Source organism: Lottia gigantea, assembly GCF_000327385.1.
Source record: "Lottia gigantea unplaced genomic scaffold LOTGIsca_29, whole genome shotgun sequence".
In the NCBI taxonomy this organism is placed as follows: Eukaryota; Metazoa; Mollusca; class Gastropoda; family Lottiidae; genus Lottia; species Lottia gigantea.
In genome coordinates this window covers 230,321-251,546 of record NW_008708943.1, presented here as the reverse complement: position 1 = coordinate 251,546, position 21,226 = coordinate 230,321, and the positions used below count along the sequence as shown (strand labels likewise).

Genomic DNA, 21,226 nt, shown 5'->3' with positions numbered 1-21,226 from the left:
AATGGTATATTAAATAGGGTATTGCATCCGACTTTACTGCTTTAGTTTGGAATAATGAAGATGAGGAACAACATACAGTGAGCGTGTAATGAGATTTATCCATGTCGACAGAATATCTTTTTTTCGATTTCAAAATGACGAAATATGTTTAAAAAAACAAAACACACGGGAACCTGTTTTTTTTTTTATTATTATACCTTCCCAAAATCGATATTTGAAAGAAAATGAAATGAAGTGTGCAAGGAAGAGAATTTGTCAGTATAGCGGCAGTCTTCTACCCTTTTTCGATTTCCAAGTGTCGAGGGAACGTTCAAAGTCTATATGGAAACTTGGACCTTCATGTCAGCGATCAGTTAGTATCAACGTCACTGAGCCTTCGCCGCTAGTCTAGCGTTCAAGCAGACAGACTTATTGGCATTTAGATGTTATTAATATTTTCTCTCGTTTAGAAAGTTAAAAACAGGGAAAATAAAAGTAGCACTTGACTTTAAGTCACGAAGTCTGGCTGAAATACAATTCAAGAAAATAGTTTTAAAAAATCCTCAAAAAAGTTATAATTATAACACCGGGAGTTCTCTTGTTTTATTGAAATAATTTGTGCACATTCTGACACGACATAACCTGTTTTTCAATTCTGTATTCGCGATTTACGTTTTAAACGGTTTTTTTTAAAAGTTCATGAAAGATTTTGTTTAAGACTTTATAATAAAAAAAAAACAACATTTTGGTCACATTTATGGAGTCTTTCATTCTAATAGTTCAGATGGGACAATAAACCGAGCCCCATGTGCATGTTAAAGATCCCTCGAAACTTGGAAATAGAAACAGAGAAGACTAATATCGCTGTCCCGGCAAAATTTCCCTCATTGCACTCTGCCTTTTTGTTGGCCGTCTAGCCCATAACATGCAGAAAAGTTGGACGTAATTTTATTTCACTTTCCATTCTTCTTCCAAAATAAAACTGATGATCAATCTTAAATCTGACTTCACTGCATCCTACGTACGTGTAACTCTTATTGTAGTTAATCCGATTTGGACCTCAGTGGTCTCCCATTCTCTTTTTTTTCTGATATTTTTGTCCATTGAAGTCTATTTAAAATATAAGGGAAAAGAGAAACCAAAGTAGTAATCTAATTTAAATTAGACTGGGAATATACTTGTTATTGTGACATCTTGATATTTTTTGAAATTACAATACGGAGGTGATCAAAAATACGGAAAGTGATTTTTCTTTTGTAAATTGACAGACTTGGCGTATTTGAACTTGTGTGGTCAGATGAATTTATAATACGATTGCTCTCCACACGACAGACTGTAGGACAAAATGTTGTTCAAGAGTTTCCGTACCTTCAGTCTTCAGTCTGTTAGATCTTTAACATCGGACTGAAGATTAATGTGTCAGATTCTCCCATAATATGACCATTGGTTTGATGTAGAGAATATTCTCCAGTGAATCTGTATTATATATATTCCATATATATTATCTTCTCACTTTTTCCATCATGACAGTATGATAATGGAGATGAATAATTAATGAATAAAACCTTTATGCTTGATGACATCACTGATAATTTATATGGAAGACGGCCGCTGCCATAATCCATGTACATGGATTATTGATGGGAGATATCCATGCTTTAAACTTGATGGCATTACTAATAAATTATATGGAAACCAACTGCGGCCATAATTTAGAAACAGTAAATTATAGAGATATAAACAAGCTTGATGGCTTGATTGCATGATTTAGATACAAACTATGAGTATGACCATAATTCATTTACAAATTGGGTAGATTCTAATGGTATCTGTATACAGGCTACAATGAGGTAAACAATTTGGGAAATGTAAACTTTGCGTATAATATTTCATATTCTTAATTGTATCTTAAGGTCGCTACAGTCTTCCATAGAGTTACTTTTGTATAATATCCAATCTTTTCTGACTTGCAGATTGTTATCCGCGTAATGTTTAATCTACATTAGGCATGCTTTGTATTTGATATATTGATATGATGTTATTCGAGCATAGAAAAAATCCGCTGGAGTCTTCCATAGTATAAATTAATTAGGATAATTTTGCAATGTAATTCCCTAACAATGTAGAGTGGTTATTATACTATACAGAGTGTTTCAATTTATATAACAATACAATCTTTAGCATCGAATATCTTAAATACAAATCAATATTACTCAATTTATTAGTAACATTTTGATTCCGAATGGCCGACGTGTGTGATTTGAAAGTAATAAGTTAATTTCGTTCATTGCATTTTGGAGCTTGCCTTGGACACTAATTTCTGAAATACAAGGTTGACCTAGTTTGTAGCTTTTCTTTCAACTTAGATTCGAGTGACACCGGCTAACCGTCGAATCGCTAATTAAACTAAGTAAATGAAGTTTATTTGACCGGAAATACAATTCCAATAACAGTTCCGATTGTTCTGATTCCAACCAAATAAATCAAATAATGATGTTTATTTAAAACAAGTCAGCTCTGCTTCACCATTAATTTCTGTTGACTGATCATTTGTGACGTAATTTAAAGTTGGATATCGACCATTCTTATCGAACGGCAGATTTGATTAGCGGAATTACATTAAGATTTTGGCGATGCAGCGCATTTATTCTTGGAAGTATTGGTTTTGTCATACATTTCGATCTCGAATACTTATTGAACTCATTTCATTTTCTTCATCTTAGATGACTATTGGACTAATTTCGTGTGGATATTTTTTTATTTTTGTCAGATTGAGGATTTTATTTGAGGATTGTAATTAACTATACATGTCGTTTAATGATTATTGATGACAGCAGTCTCCAAATCACCGAGTTTGCAATTAGAATATACAATCATCAGAGATAGTGATATGACGGTGACAACCTATTTGTAATTTCTTAAAGGTCATGGTTCAACATTTTGATTTTGTTCTTGAATATAATATATGTTAACAGTCTTCAGAATTACTAAAACTGGTCAAAATCTCATAATTCTTTCAAATATACCTATAGATATGTCACTTTTTATTTCTATAGATGTCTTTTCTATATACATGTAGTGAGTCTCAAGAAAAGGCTAAAAAAGCTAAAAAGACCAAGGTACAATTGGTCAGTAAGATAGCGAACCTATCACTTTAAAACCTAATATCAAAGATCTCGTCCGTAAGCTATCACATATTAATTGGTACTAAATATTGAAACATATATACCACTTGATGGGAATCTATCTTAAAGAATATTGATCGCGTTGTGAATCTTAAATTGGTTCTATATAATAGTAATAAATGATTTTGATTTCAAATGAAATAATAACCTTTATTTATCATTATTGATCATGCGGCATGTTTTATTTAAAATCCTTCATCAAGTATTTTTGTCACAGTGGCCGTGACACTTTTTTTTATCTGGTTCGCTGGTGATTTATTTCAATCAATGTACACTGCATTGCCTATTATTTAGCATATGCATGCTAAGACAAAGAGCAGCATTGGAACCATTGGATTTGCGACGTGTAGAATGCCCATGACCTAACATAGTTTCCGTTCTAACTTTGGACATGTGACGATTTTATTTCATTACTATAGAACTTAAAAGGACAGTATGAAAACAAAATTGTCATTATTAATGCTATTAAATATGCTATTTACATGTATCTACATGCTGAAACTGTATTTGTTTTAAAGGGTCAATTTTAAAGAAGAGACTTGATTATTATTACGCTTTCACTTTAGCCATCTTTACTGAAAAACAATTTTCAACCTATTCTGCACTAAATGCATTTCGGTGACCCGAGGCAATCGTTGTTTTTATTTCGAATCTAAATTCAGAAACGTAGTCTACAATAGAGTGCAGACAATCACACTTAAAGAGGGAAATGATATCTTGGAAAAAATCTCAGACCGGCTTTGAAGTATAGAAGTAGAGGATTAAAGCGAACAATTGAGAACGATTGAGTGAATGTAGGTTGAAATTGTTCCTGGCGACATCCTAAATACAATTATTAAACCTAACAATTCTGTAGCGGTAAAATATTTCTGGTGAAAGACGAAGAAGAACAACTGAGAAAGGTGTCAATTATTGCTAGATATCTCCGTCATGTTTAAGCTAATTGTCTGAAGTAAAAATAGGTTCTGTCACAAATTGACGATTGTTTCTCAGTTTATATTTGTGGTATCTGTTATGTCAATTTAGCTCGAACCATTTACTTACATACTATCACTGTATAAAAGATGTTCCTGTTTTTTTTATTTGTGGTTAATACACTTGCCTAAATGTCTGAAAGTTTTAACAACACCTTTATTCATTTAAATTTTGAAGAAAAAAACAATATTTACATTAACGCCTTTACTCTGCAATGTTGATTGTTGACAGAAGCTAGTAAGGTAGTTACAGAGATTACCTTTAAGATCTGAATATATGTAATAGAGGTTAGAGAGGCGGTTAGAGAGAATATCATTAAGATCTGAATATATGTTTACAGACGCTAGAAAGGTGGTTATGTTTAATAACTTTAAGATCTGAATATATGTTTGCAGAGGTTAGAGAGGGCAGATAAGCCATTATTTCCGTTATTATATGAATATACGTTGACAGTAATCCAGTGACATCAACAGTTAATCACCGTGAAAAAACCAAATGGACGTATCCAAATCATAAATCATACATAACAAAACAGTTGAAATAAAAATGAAGCTATTAACTTTGAGAAAATTAGACAAGCTTGTTCCTCTATTATATTTGTAGGAAGATTAGGTGAGGGAGCGAGTAGGGACCACACGATTTTCCAAAGAGGGGGGGAAGGGGGGCCATTGAATTGTAGACCTAAGTATAATTTCGGCTTAATTTCAACTCATTTAATGATGCCTTTGCTTATTTTTCTTTATCAAATCATGCTTATTGTTTGATTAATTGATGTTTCTAATGAATAAATAAAGTATTCTTGAGTGATAAGATTGTGTGAGGATGTAGAAAAGCTTAGGGATCAAATTTACAGAAATCCGATTGAAAATAGATTCCTTGTTTACTCACGGACTAAAATAGATCGTGATAATCTAGCCATATTTTCGTATAAGAAATTATGAACCAATCCATGTTTAAAAGACATATTTGTAAGTTGGAATTAATGTAGTTAAATACACTGTGTATTTAGAAAATAAAAATACATCATCATTTTCCCTATTTTGGAAACTTAACCATTGAAATTTTAAAATTTTCGATGGGTATTTGGCTGTTTTGGTAATGCTCGACTGAGAAAAGGCACACATAGAGTTACCTCCCTTATGAAATTGTGGGACCTGATATCCTTTATTAAGTGACCTCTCGATCATTGGTAATTAGCTACTTACGAGTTATTGACTTCTGAGACAAACTGGTATTTTACCCAATAATAGGAACACCTCTCCTTTCGATTTATATAAGTATTAGCCGTCCAATAATGGAATATATATATATATAAATAAACGAAAATAAGGAAACCGAACTTTAACTAATTTAATTTAAGAACTAATATTGGTAGAGTATAGTCAATATCCGGCTCGAATTGTTGTAATCTTCATAGCAAATACTCATACTTAATTCTGTAAAGTCTGGAGTTGGATAAATAGATTGACTTGGTGATGACAGAGTTGTCGTTCTTGATTTAGATCCCTTTCACTCGCTATTCTTTAATAAAACAAAGACAGTTGGAGATTTAATTTACACGGCCACACGCCATGTCAGTCAGAAACTTAGCGTGTCAATAACAATAAATATTTAAATCACATCCAGATGATTAAGATAAACTAGAAGAAATACATCCCTATCCTGTCATTATTAATATTAGTTAGTGTCAATCAGAGACTGATATTCCCCATGCTATAAAAATGGGTCTCTTAATCTGAAGAGCACGTGTGTAACATCGTAGTTGCAATTCAAGACAATAATCAATGCTTGTTGGTGACAGAAATTTGTCATGATTAGTCTCATCCTCACAATGTCAAGCTATTACAAACTTTGTCTTATACTTTGACTGCAATGGCCTCCATCTTGTATCACGCAATGCTTCGATTTGATTGGATTGTACTCTAGCGAATATAGTCAATCATAGCCCTGTAAACATTATGTCTAATGGTTTGCAGACTTTCTGTAGAGGGCTCTCATTGGCTGTATTTGACTATCATATCGCTGCGTTGATGAACATTCATGACACAAGAAAGATTACTATTGCTGATAAGGTATAAGATCGTAATGACTTGACAAAGTGCGTAATAGCTTGACATTGTGAAGATTCGCCGTCCTGGGAAAATATACGTTTTTCCATTCCAAAACGACCGTTGAGCATGTACTTGTATGTACCACACAGTCACAGAAAGCTGTCAAACACAGTTTCCCTAGCTGACTGGACACAATAGTTCGGTATGATTGGTTTTGCGTTGTTCGTGTCAGTTTTTTTTAACGAAAGTGCTTCTAGACATCTTTACTTCAAGATGATTTTACGTGTATACTTGACTTTTTTATGTCGTTTGTCTCCGTCGAGCTTGTCTTATCAGTGAATATCAGGGACTGTGTGGGTCGACTTCCGGAATGACTATTGATTTGGTTCTGCCATAAAATGTAAAATATTTATGTATATTGATAGAGAAAAGTGATAACTCAAATTGGAGTTACAACAGAAAGACACGAAGACAAACCAACAAAACGCAACAGAGTGGTAATCAGAAAAGTACGACGTGGATAAGGAACATGTCAAAACAGTAAAACATTAGGCAACGTTATAAAACAAAAGCCACTCGTTCACTATATATAGCAAGTTTAAGAAAATATCAGATATCAGTTGTATTTTCCGGTAATACAAGAAAATAATAAAGGTATAGCGTTTTGACATTTAGAGAAGTTAATAAATTCATTTACTTTCACTGTTTTTTCTTGCCGTTATGTGAAATTGGATCCACTAGCGGGATTATGCAAGAACGTTGAAATTGCATTGGTCATTATTTGGTTAAACGCGTTATTGGTTTCAGCAGCGTATTGAGAAAAGTTTTATTTGTGCAGATTTGATTGGAAAAGATCTATGCGTCACGGAGCATTTTAATGATTTTGTATTCTGAACGATATGTTTTGTTGTAAAGTTACGTAGCATTTTAATGACTTTGTATTCTGAACGAGACGTTTAATATTGTTTTCTACTGAAAAAGTTGCTCTTTTGTTTTTTCTAATGAATGAATTGCACGTTCCGTGGCTTCTTATAATGGTTTTGACTACTGAATGCGTCTTCTTTTTGTTTTTAATGGTACACGGCGTTTTGTTGTGGTTTTGTCTGAAGGAGTCACTCTGTCGCAACGTTGCGTTGTGTGCTGTAATGTTTTTGTCTACTGGACGAGTCACTTTGATGTCTGAAAAGAGGTAACTCGCTGCTTGACGAATTTTGCCCAACTTTATTTTCTGTTTTATAAGAACGGGCAACAGATCGCAGATCGGACTATTAACATGTTCGACTAATCGTAAGCGCATGTATTGAAGAGGTTAACCAGACGATAGTATCAGAGACGTGTGGAATGTTTACCTAGACACAAGTATTATTACAGCAGATGCCAATCCAATAGATAGGACAGATTTTACGATATCCGGGAACTGGAAACTCCTACACATTACAAGCTCTTTATTCTGATTATCAACAAAACCATTATCCATTTAAATTGATTTTGAGCTTTAACATGTCTCTGTCAAAAAAAAGGTGATGAAACCCTACCGATGATCTTCATACTGCCTTTTCGGGACCAGGCAGTCCATATGTGTAACGATATTTGTTATCTCTCTATCTCTTTCAGAGAATCTACATGGCCAATACTGTCATTAACTTAGAAAATGAAATGGATTGCATGGAGTTTACGTCTTACTTTTCTGATTAACTTAAGAGGTACAAAACATACACGGATTACTCCATAGAAAAATCATTTCGTAACAAATGACTTGACACAACTGTTTTGAATGTTAACATAAAGTTTAAATGATACTTGACAATTATGACTATAATCAACATGAAAATCTTGTTGTAGAAATTGAAAAGTAGGAAATGTTCTACAACCATAAGATAAGACAAGTAGAAATGGACTCTCTTCGGGTAAAATCAAATCGATTCTTCCTCTCTGAAACTCACTGACAAAATCGTGAATGAAATAAGAAATAAGCAAATCATTTAAAACACTCTCAGTGTGAAAGAAATATCGGAATTACTTTCCTGTCGACACTGAAGTAATAACATGGACGTGGATAGGAAACCGTGTTTAAATGATAGTCAAATGGAGTTAATTCGGGAAACGTGGAAAATAGCTCGAGCAGATATTTCCAGGGTCGGAGTCGTAACTTTTTTAAGGCAAGTCATCATTTAATTTTAGGAGATATTCAGATACTGAGCAAAATCTGTTATTATTGATGCTTGGGGTTTAAAGGTGCAAGTCCTCAAGTTATTTTTAGGGTACTCGGAGGGGAAGTCCGCATTTTGGTTACTTAGTTAATCTAATCGGTAATAATGTGCACAGCTCATCGTCAAAATTTGAGCCTTTAAATCCATGAATTATCTTCGTTTGAGAGTTAAATTGACTTTATAGAAATAAAAAAGATAGCTTGCCAGGCAAGGTAACATACGCCCACTGGCAGCTGTCAGAAATTATTAAACATTCTTTAGTGACTACAACGTCAAGTCAGACACGATATTTCGGTGAAATATTATCCGATCATCGCGAAAATCGATAGGGATCATCTTCATAACAACATTGACATACAAAATAAAAATCAAAAGAATCCATAAAGAATTGTAGCCTGTAGAGTGAGCACGAGTTGCACAATATAGCTAATAGAGTAAAACGTCAAGTCAGACACGATATTTCGGTGAAAAATTATCCGATCATCACGAAAATCAATAAGGATCATCTTCATAATGACATTGACACACAAAATAAAAATCAAAAGAATCTGTAAAAAATTGTAGCCTGTAGAGTGAGCACGAGTTGCACAATATAGCTAATAGAGAGAAACGTCAAGTCAGACACGATATTTCGGTGAAAAATTATCCGATCATCACGAAAATCAATAGGGATCATCTTCATAACAACATTGACATACAAAATAAAAATCAAAAGAATCCATAAAGAACTGTAGCCTTTAGAGTGAGCACGAGCCAAATGTGAACGGACGGACGGACCGACCGACGGACCGACGGGGTGATTACAATATACGCCCATCTTACGTGTGGGCGTATAAAAATACAAAATTCCTAGTGCTAGAAGTATTTTTTAAGGAATTGTGCGATTTTGTACACTTCTAGTACTTCTGAGGACTATTTATATGTATATTTATTCCAGACCCAAATAATCCCCCGAAAATTGAGAACAAAAGCCTCTAATTTATAATAAAGTTCAGTGATACCTAGGTTATAATAGTTATCTTTATTTCTGACAATAGGATATCGAAATGAATTTGCCAATGATGCTATCTTGGTAAAATTAGTCTCATACCACACTACATTGGGTTGCTTGTCTCCACTGGTAGATATCTACTAGTAGGATTTAAAGCTGTATTTTATTCCTATAATCGTACACTAAAAGATAAAGATACTAATAACTGGTGTTTAATTCTTTGTTAAATGGGCGTCTTACAGGCAATAGAATGATTACTTGTATTTGGCGATATTGAATATTGCCATGATTTATTTCTCTATATCTGAAATGACCTGCGTGCAGTTACTTTTTCAAATTTTGTCTATGAACTAGTCAAGTAGCTGTCTTGCTATAGACTTCTTAAAAAAGGATTGCACACAAATTACGTTTATATGATTTTCTCTACTTAACGAATGGCAAGATCCGGCGTTCAGCCCCTGTACAACACTGTCTGTTAAAATAAACCTGTTTTCACAAAACTTTTAGTCTTCTAATATGACTAGGAAAAAACTAAAGGAAGAGTCGTACTGTTGTAACGTTTCGTAGTGTTTTACCGTTTTGTAGTGTTTTTATGGTTTGCTCCAGAACGAGTCGTATTGTTGTAACGTTTTGTAGTATTTCTATAGTTTGCTCTACGGAACGAGTCGCTCTTTGGTATCTTTGCGCAGCCTTTAAGTGATTTTGTCTAATGAACGAGTCACTCGGTGAGTAATGAATTTGACTCACACAGAGCAACTGATATAATGGTAATAATGAACTTGAGCCATACTATGATATTGTGAAATTATTAATTATATCTATTATCTATAATATAGACTGTGATGTTATAATTTCTTTAATTATACAATAAACCGACAATATATATCAAATAGATAATAGAATCGATGTAATTCAATTAACATGTCTCTTTTCAATGACTAGAGTTAAAGATGGATTGCCGTATTCTTATTTATTCGTAGAAATAAGTTTAAGTTAAGCTTTAAGTAAGCTTACTTGGTATAGGAAAAAAAAAACAGAACGAAAGAACATACAAACTATCAATATACATGTATTCAGTTTCTGGCAGAAGAATACTTATTTCGATGCGATCGTAGATATTTTTTTAACTGCTCTGTTCTTATCGGAACGTGTTTTCATCCCAATTTGGGAACTATGTCAGATAGAGAACTGAATTGACTCATTCAGAACAATACTATCGGAACGTATGTGGTCGTATCTAAACAGAAGATCTGACTGTAACACCTACACTTGTCAAATAACGAACAGATTACATACGATTGCAACACAACTTATCAGAATGTATCGAATCGTATCACCTCGTATTCAAACCTGTAGTCTTAGACACCCAGACTTCTCCTGTCTATATACGACGAGTATATTACCTCGTCACAGCTGTGCATAAACACAGAGAGACTGGATGATATAGGCAACTCCGAGATTTAAGAGAAATTGTATGATCAGCCACGAATGGCTGAAATGGATCGCACATAATGGGAACCTAACATTAGTGTTTAATCAAATTACCACCAGGGATATTTGATAAGTGAGTTTTATTATTCTCTGACGCTAGTAGTCGATTAATTACTCTAACTTGTTAATGTAGTTGCTGTACGTGTGAAAAAAACAACATTGTTCTTAGTTTACATGTTGATGATTACATTTTAATTAGATGCGTTACTATCGTATCACGGATAGGGTTTTTGACCCGGGGAAGTATGACGAATGGGGGTATGATTCGGACACGATGATGCATTACATGCTTCGCCAAGGTGAATCGAAGTTTCAGTGTTATAGAATTTTGTCATTTTCTATCAAACATATCTTGTCATATCAATAGGTTGTTGAATGCGTCAACGTATAAAGTTAAACACCCTGCATACAACTCAAACATCGTAGACAATATCATGAAAACATTATGAAACGTCACCGACAAACCGACCTATTATAATTTAGTAGACAAGATCATAAAAACACTTTTAAGCTTCACCCATCACCTCAATGTCAAGCCATTACTGCCTTTATCTCATACCTTGCCTGCAATAGCCACTTTTTTTGAATCTCGGAATGCAGCAATTTAATTGAATTGTACCAGCGAATATAGCCAATCAGGGCCTTCGACAGAAAGACTGTAAACCTCTTAACTAATAATTTTCAGATTTCTGTTGAGGCCTCTAATTGGCTGTATTTTCTAGCATACAATCAAATCAAATCAAATCAAATCAATGCATTTACAAACTTTCGTGATACATGAATGGCAGTCAAGACGAAGGTTGTAACAGCTTGACTTTTTAGTAGACAAGAAGATTTCACTCTCTATAACTGAACGTAAGGCATATGGAATCGAGCACCAAAATTACCTGCTTCCACTCAGTGCCAGATGTACCAGACCTGTCATCACTACCATCCTGTTTATAATACCAGTCTGATTCTATAGAAAGAACGGTTTCAAATTGATACTTCCCTGACAAACTGCAGGAGGGATCTTGTCCTATCTGTTTACAATGTTTAATTACGTTACAAACAATTCTTCTTTTTTTAGTTTTCACGGAATTAATATTGTAAACAATTTAATCTAACAAAGTTTACCTATTGGGTCAGATTTGGAATCTAAAAAGAACAGACTGATACCGCTGTCATGGCTAATTTCCACTCTGCACATTTCCCATTTACATTAACTGCACAGAAAAGCTCTACTTAATGCTATAAATAAATAATAAAAGGTGGTTTGACTTTTGCTTTCAGCAGCCCAAAACACACATCGGACTATACCTCATACTAAAACAAAAATTGGCGTGTGACTTTTCGTTTCATACCACGATTGTATATTCATTACGAAAACAGCGATTTTTGTTGGTTGTGATCGTGCTTGAAACAAGTTCTTAGCGTTATGATTTTTCGACATTAAATAATAATTTTGTGCCTTTAGCTTAATAAAATTACAATATAAATTTCGTGACACTCTCATGTCGTCGAGTAGTTTGTACTAAATAGATTTTCCGACAATCCGACAAATTTTCAATTAAAGGGGAAAGGAAACACGACAACGAAGGTATTCATCCTAGAGTTCTGCAAATTACGGGGTTTTATTTCTTACTGTTATGCAGCAAGCATAACGGCTACTAAAATGAAGCGCGTTTTACTTTTATATACATGCTGAAAATAATGAAATGAAATGGAATTTAGATTCGTATCCTATTGCCTATACTGTTTAATACCTTTTGGTCTAATGAAATGAAATGAAGTTTCTGTACCATTCTGTACCTTCTGGCCTAATGAAATTAAATGAGATTTCCATCCTACTAATGTACATTATTGGACAAATGAAATGGAATGGAGTTTCTATCCTACTCTTCTATATCTTATTAGCCAAATGAAATTGAATGGAATTGTCATTCTACGGTCACGGCTTTGTACCTTTTTGGGCGAATGCTGTGCAATGGAGTTCTTATCCTACCCTTGACAAAATGCATTTAGTTAGTCACATTTATCTGTTAATAGAAACTAAGATTGGACCTGATGTTGGTCGTCATACTGACTGTCTCTATGACAAGATACAGCGTAATAAAACAAGACTTCTCCTGTAATTAGATCTAATCTAAAATGAATCTACCTCTAGTTTTCTTACCATCAATCAATGAGATTATTACGTGTATTCAATATCAACCAATTATTGATTCAAGGGAAAGTGTGCACAAGATTCAAATTTGTTTTCAGAATGCTAAAACATTCAGCTTTAATTCTGATTTAAACTCTTGTATAGATTATATTATATGAATATATCAAAAAATACAAAATGCGTAGACATATACGCCTCTTCCCGCTTAAAAGTAATATGATAATGGACCTCGGCTTACAAATAAAAGAGGTGCGCGGTCCAGGAATTCTGGATGCATGTGTAAATATCGGATAAACGAAGTGTGGTGTATATTGTTGGATTATCGGAGCAGTAACAATACAAAGGAATCGAATAGTGTCCATAATGTGGAGGTTTGAAAGTGCAGCGTTATGGTTGGATTGTACGTTAGCGAATACAGCCAATCATAGCCCGAGGACTGTACGTACAATCCTATCAAAATGCTGCACTTACAAACTTCCGTCATAAAAAAAACTTTTGCAGTTAATGTACCTTGATCATTGCGGACTGCTGTCCGTATATCTGTTCTGTATAAAATATTCATGTCCCTGAAGAAATCCGACTATTTATGAGCAGCTATAATTCATAGATTTATTTCTTTTTATAGACATTTTTTCTGCATCACCGGAGTCCGTCGAGAAAGCCAATTTCCTGAAAACGGAAAAGGAGAAATATTTCATTTAAGAATTTTGCGCCGTATATGATAATTCCATCTTAAGAGTATTAGTAACTCACACGATAAAAGCTGATCAAATTCGATATAATCTCAAATGAATTTACATGTTTTTCATGATTTTTTTTTACCAAAGCTGTTTCGAAAATTGCACAAGTAAAATAAAAGACGTAATTACGTTATTAGCCGTGTGATTCTCTGCAAAGGATGCAGAGTCGATAAACCCGAATGGCGCTTGTAGATCACTGATGAGCTGTATGGCCTGTCCAATAAAATTTTTGATTTGAGAGCCTTGAGAGCAGTTCCTCTGAACACTATTAGCTATATAGTTTCAGAAATGGAAAGTTGCTAAACCCATATACAGAGTGACATCGTGTGTTCTAGAAGTGTAAGTTTAGATGCTAAGAAAAATGATGTCAAATTGTATGTAACATTTATCCTTTGTCTTTTCTTCTGTTACACAATGTATTAAGATGATTTCTGATTGTTAGTAAGCATTAATACGAAGATATCATCTCCAAACTCCTTACATATTGCCACTTGTAGTCAGAATTGAACTAGGGCATTTCATACTATTGAATGAGACTGGACAGTTCCTACTTTCGTTTCCAATTAGCTAGCAGGCTTTCAATTGACACAATGAGACCTTTCTCTGGTCAGAATTACAAGCGACGGTTTGTATATTCTTGAGCCATACAAGACATATAAAGTGTAAAGTTCCAAGTTTAAGATACTTCTGAAGGAATTGTGCGAGTTTTGTACATTTCCAGTACTTCTGAAGACTATGTCCCTTTAAAATGTGGACGACTATTTCCACTTGGAAACCCTGATTGAGACGCGTAATAACCTTATAATATATTATAAACTTGTTTCCCTGTATAGAATTCAATTTATAGGACGTCAAAAGGCTTTATTTGATTGCTTGTCAAAGATTGTTTTATTTCCTTGTACACGATAAAAATACAACTGATAGAATTGTAGACACTCTTTAAAAGAACGATTCCAGAAAAGGTCTGAAACTACAGCGTCCAGTCACCAAATACAAACACATTATAATGCAATTCTGAAAAGGAAAGGTGGTTCAGATATAGACAGGAAAAAAATCTACCGTTACACACATCATAGCGTTACAAGTTCTCATTAGCCCCATGAGATGCTAGTTGAGTAGGACTTAACAAAACATCATTTTATTTCCCTTCTCGTAATTTCTAGCAAAGTGGCGAAAAATTCTGCAGAATAATCCTTCAAATATCTTTGAATTTATCTTTTAAAATTTCTGCAAGCAATTGACACTACATCTTAACCAAAAAGAACCTTGCATTAATCCAAAAATAAAGTTTGACGTCATCAGACTACTCGAGGCTCTCTGAGGTTAAATCGAAAATTACAATAAATTAGAAACCGTTCGCTGGTCAAAGAATATCACAATTGCTGACAAGAACTAATGAAACGAAAGAAATTGAAGTTTTTTTTACACAAATTGACAGAAAGAGTTAAAATTAGAATGTCGTAGAATCAAAGGAAGAGATCGTAATTTAAAGTGCCACTTAATTCTAAAAGTAAATACGTCACCGTTCTCTTGGATTTTGATATAAAAAAGGGTATTGATACGACAGTAAATCGTATTTAGATGGTTATAGAGGTCTATTTAGTGCTGGATATCAGAGACAGACATCTCTGGATGTTGGAACTTAATCACCATGCATATTCATTCTGACCGTAAACAGAAACGTGTAATCGTCAATATAGTTAAAGGGACAAATGTGGCATTTTGGGGGGTTGGTTTTAGTCTTGAATATTATTTGTTGATAGTCTTCAGAAGTACTAGAATACTAGAATCGCATAATCCCTTCAAAAATACTTCAAATTAGGAATTTTATCAACATTATGTCATTTCTAAATATCACAGAGTATCTTTCAACACATGGCTTAGCCAAAAAAAAATTCCGTATCTGAGAATAAAGTATGATTGGTAAAAAAAAAATGGCGCAAATGACGGGGAGCTGTGAATACAATTATTAATTAGCTTAGCTAAAAAAAATCCCTGTTTCTGAGACTAAAGTATGATTGGTCAAATGGATGGCAGCTATAGTCCAAATCAATCATGCTTCTAGAAATATGAAATTTCTAAAACAAAAAACGAAAGAATATATCTCGAGCTACATTTCAATCAGGTTGTTCTTGGTCTCTCTTTTTTCATGTTCCTTTAGAAACGGTACGATGATTATCCACATCAAACTAGATGATCATTATCATCATACCGTTGCTAAAGGAACATGCTCTTTTTTATACTTTGAACTATTCTTGTTTTATGGATAATCTATATGTAATGAATCGAATAAAGATAGAAGTTATCAGTAATGTTACAAGTTTTACATTTCATTTAATATCAGATCTGTTGTGTTCTTTTATTGTCAAGTTTGTCTGACACAGAAAACATATAAATTCCTATGGCTTGTCTCTATACGTATATAAAATTATCAATAATGGTATCAAACTCATTCTTGTCGTTTTATGGTTCATTTTTATACAACACTCGCAATTTAATGACATCTTAGAGCTTTTAATGTTCTTTTTACGAATGATTAAAGAGTAGTCTAGTGCTACTGTAATGACATATTTACCCCATTGTATACTGTGTTGTGTTAGCTGTTGACCGCCATAAACCCAGTTAGGTAAAGAAATGTAAGAAATAGCCACTCTATATTTACTTTCAATGAGTCAATGAGGTATAGAAGGGATGGAAAAAAAACTTTAATTCAGTAGTCCAAAAATATACAGATCAGTAGGACATAAAACCTCATTTCATATCATTAGTCCAATAAGATACAAAACAGTAGGACATACACGACACGGTAACAGAACAATAGGACATAAAACAGTATCATATAGAACATTAGGACAAAAAACTGGATTTCATTCCATTAGTCAAGTAATGTGTGGAAAAGTGATACACTTGCTTCTACCACGGATGGCCTGAGCTTAGTGTGTGTCAAATGCTATGAGTAATTACGTTATTACCATTGAAGGAAAAAGTTAAATTAAATGCTTTTCCAGCTACACGTAATAGAATTCCATTCCCCTTATCCGTAGTTATTTTTAAAATGCAAACCAACACATCGTTCTTCTCCTATTTAACAAGAATCCTCGAGTAGAGGTGGTATATTAGGTATACTAAGCGCCTATACCCCATTTAGAAATTGTACAGAAGTATCTTTAAATTTGTAGAAGTTTTGTAGTGTCGTTTTTTTTAATAAAAAATTCCAATACTTCTATACTAATCCCTATATTATATTTCTATATCAGACATAGAGTTAAGATTTCTATAAAGGTATAATAAAGTCTGTCTCTAAAGTATATATTATGTATGAAAAAAGAAAAAAGTTTCATATAACTAATACCCTATAGTATTCAGATGACATTAAGAAGTTCATTTTTACTTTTAACATCGTTTATGGTTCCTGGAAGACGTTTCTGTCGATTCCCAAGACAATATATTCATTCTCAAGAGTTACAACTACTACATCACTGTTAAAAATCTCGTGTTTCCTATTATGTTATAAATGGAGAAATCGGAGTAGTACATGTGCTATGGAAATAGCTGGTTATTGGCTAGTCGAAACCCGAGTTTTCGATTCTAGGGACATAAAACAACTTGTAATCGTTATTCCAGAACTGGACTAATACTTTATAAATACGGGGAAAATGGAAAACTCCCAGGGAAGAGGAAAATAGACGTAGGGACAATTGGAAGTGTAGTAGTATGAGAGGACATTTATTAGAGCGAAAGAAGAATACAGACACAATGAAACAGATCGGTTTAGAAGGGTAGACAGAAGAGATTAAGTGGAACTTTTAGGGCATATTAGATAGAATTTCAGAAAAAGAGGGAGTCAGATATCGGACAAGAGGGATACTCTCTTACATTAAGAAGTACTTCTTATACCTCCGTGCAGTGCTTCGGTTTACAGTACTCCGAAGACTTATTTAAGTCGCCGTCAATCATTTCTGTGTAGCTTTCAACGGTGTAACTCTTGAGTGATTAAAATTGGATTTAAAAATTTTTTATAAGTAGTCTCAATGGTCAAATAAAATTGAACTGAATTGCTTCCCTTGAAGTAAAACGAATATAGCACGTTACTATCTAAATTTTAATTGTTGATTCGCATTTGATAAAGATTCGGTTAGACTACAATTAAAATTCAAATTATTCCGGTTGTTGGCTCCAAATCGATGACGCTCAGGCTGACTATCAGATGCCAGTTTTGCTATTGTATAGAGTACTAGCTACGTACGACTACTGGTGGCAAATTATGTGTAAATGGTACACTAACATCAATTTCCACCATGCCAATTTTCAAGCAAACATCCTGTGGTTCCTGCAATTCCACAAACAACTAAGTGTTTGATGACGTTATCAATCGCGAAGGGTCTTGTTAGAAAAGACTTAGTTTTAGGAATCATAGACGTCTATCTGGGAATTGGTATGGTGCAAATTGATGTCATTTTTAGAAAACCTCCTCATAATCCCTTCAATTCAGTCCTCGGTCAAATTCACCAAGTTACTTGCTCTGCTGAAAATCTAGTTGGTCTTTTCGACCTGATCTTTATAAAGAGCATTAATTATACATAGTAAGAAGATATGAGAACATATCTTTAAGAACACTTAATTCGACTGTAATTGTATCATATCAGATGAGTCTTCTAGTCTAAAATCCAATGTTTTATCAATTTGACATTTATTACTCAAACTAAATAACTGACAACATCAATACTTGTCTGACTAATGTTACTAACTCGGCTTCAGAATTATCTTAAAATAGAGGCAAAGAGTGTCGCATTTAGACATTGATAGATATTAAAATAGATCAATGTAGACCATAAACAATGAATATTTTTTTTAAGTAGACTGATAACCAACAAGAAACCAATTTATCAAAGTAAATTGAGACTCCACTATCCAGACACGGATTTCAAAATCAGACACGACTCTCCCTAGATAGCTGTTAGACACCGGTTCTTTAGGCAGTGGCGACGCTAGCCACCCGACGCTGTGGGTGCAAATTGGGGGTCTAGGTTGTTATACTGAATATATTATGTATCTATATAATAATTTGTCCGAAATGACGAGGGGGTACGATTAAGGGTACAAACCATTTTCAAGCACCCCCTATCACCATTAGTAAAATATTCTTAACTTCTTTAACTTAATCTAGAAATTACATATCTTTATCATCTTTTCTTAAAATAAAACATACATATTTTGAATTCTACGGACACCTGACACCGCCTTACGATTGTGTTTACCAATTCCATAATAATAAAGCTAATAATGCTATATATTTGTGTTATATTTCAAGCTATATGTTTTTTATCAGTTTATGATATTGACTATGCTATGAATCACATCATTCAAGATGAAATCCGTCTTGTTAAAAGCCGTACGAATACAAAACAAACATTTGCCCACTTCTCGGGTTCACTGCCACTCAGGACATCCTAAGACTTCAAAATCAACATGTCATAGAGTTCTGTCAATACTCATTGATATGGCATCATACGATGAATTTATTTGAGGTTTTACGTCGATTTCTGCACTTTACTAGCACAGGAAGGGTTTCCATTGTTACAAATAAAACCCTACCTAACCCGAAATCTAATTGGTTAAAAAGAAAATACTTTTGCCATCAACTTATCATATCATAGCATCACATGGGACTTTTTTATCAATCATAATATAAATTTTTGGTTTGACTTGAATAATGAAGAAAGGTGAAACAAGGTCATCTGACTTCCAATCGTCAAATCGATTTAGGGCCGGAAGTTAGTCTCAGTCCTAAGTATTACCTGAATCCAAAGAGTTTTCAACACTTCTGGTAGCTATGGTATACATTAACTACAAGTAACAGTATCAAGTTTCAGATTGTGACCGAGGTTGTTAGGGTACCAGACCCCTAGGCCTTGCACAGAAAACTGGAATGGAATAGAAGCTTTAAATGTTTTAAACCGTTTAATTCATGAAAGCACATCATTTATATATTAATTAGAATTAAATTCTTTATTGTTTCAGTCTGTTCGAGAAATACCCCGAAACTCAGAATATATTCCTACCATTTCGTGGCCTGACTGTAGATGAACTTCAACATAGTGCCAGATTGCGGGAACATGGACTACGGGTGATGTTAACTGTAGAAAAATGTATCGCCAGATTGGATAAACCAGAAAAATTACAAGATTTATTACATGATTTAGGGCAGAAGCACGTGGAGTTTAACACAAAAGTGGATTATATAGACGTAAGTAATTCTTTATTACCGTTATTACTGAAGTGGTATCTCGAGTAAGGTTAAAAATCGTCTATTGAATGCGGTTCCAGCCAGTGGAAGCCCCAGTGGGACGAAGTATAGGGACATTTATTCGCCCAAGAAAATTGTTTGTTACCTCAACTGTACCTCCACTTCATTTCAAAGAAATTTCAAATATAATCTTTATATACGCGAGAAAACACCAAATCAATTTGGCCTACCCTTTAATTTATAATTCCATTCCCATTCGCTGTCGTGTTTCTTTACAATTTTCACATTCTTCCATGAAATGTCCAGACGGATTAAGTAATATATTTTGACATCAGAGAGATATTTTAATAAAATAGTACACTAGACTGAGTAATCAATTTATTTCTAGTATATTGAATTTATTAGGTTAATTAGACTGTACATTATAATGTAGACAATATATATATATCACTGGAGGTTTTTTATTACAATGAATGAGTACCGGGTATTTAAGAAATAGTCTTCTGAAGTACTAGAATTACACTTCAAAATAGAAATGTCACTTTCTTTTTCTATATTATGTCTTTTCTATATATGGCGGATTCTCAAGAAATGACGAGTCGTCATTTTAACTTTCAAACAATGTATAATTATGTACACGTATGCATTTGAAGGATGAAATTTCGATGGTGTGCTCTGAACATTATTACTAATTAGCTTGGTTAATAAAAAGGTTTTTGAGGCTAACGTAAGATTGGTCAAACAGATGGCGAACGTGGTCTTTTAATTATGTAATAATATATTTTATCCTTATCAATTTCAGATGGTAGGACCTCAGTTTATTCAAGCAATCCGTCCAGTAGTCAAATCCGACTGGACACCGGAAGTGGAGGACGCATGGGAAGACTTTTTTAAATTATTGATCTATTTTATGAAAGAAGCCATGTGTTTTTAAAAAACATCGTCAAATTCAAACATACCAAATACACGATATAAATGTAGTTCCTGAAAATGAAAATATCAAATATACATGTAAACAAGATGACAATGGAGAGTACAGTGAAGGTGCTGAGGAGATTTTTATATATTTTATAGGACCTTGATTTAAGAACAGTCATCTCCCTGCACCAATGATACCTAGTAGCACGTGTGACCTCGTTGCTTATGCGTTACCAGTTACTAGTTAGGCGAGGCAAGGCTGTTACTTTGAAACAATGCCTAAACCACTTTGA

At 33.8% G+C, this 21,226-nt stretch overlaps 1 protein-coding gene across 1 annotated transcript in view; it reads left to right on the top strand.

Moving 5' to 3' along the window:
- LOTGIDRAFT_118731 (hypothetical protein) overlaps positions 1 to 20,949 on the top strand; it is a gene marked incomplete at both ends in the record, with an annotated part of 25,812 nt that extends 4,863 nt beyond the window's left edge. Inside the window, 2 exons of the mRNA XM_009056743.1 lie at positions 19,790 to 20,015; positions 20,818 to 20,949. Coding sequence (XP_009054991.1) covers positions 19,790 to 20,015; positions 20,818 to 20,949 — 358 coding nt within the window. The remainder of the gene's footprint in view (positions 1 to 19,789; positions 20,016 to 20,817) is intronic.
- Between the last annotated feature and the right edge of the window lie 277 nt (positions 20,950 to 21,226).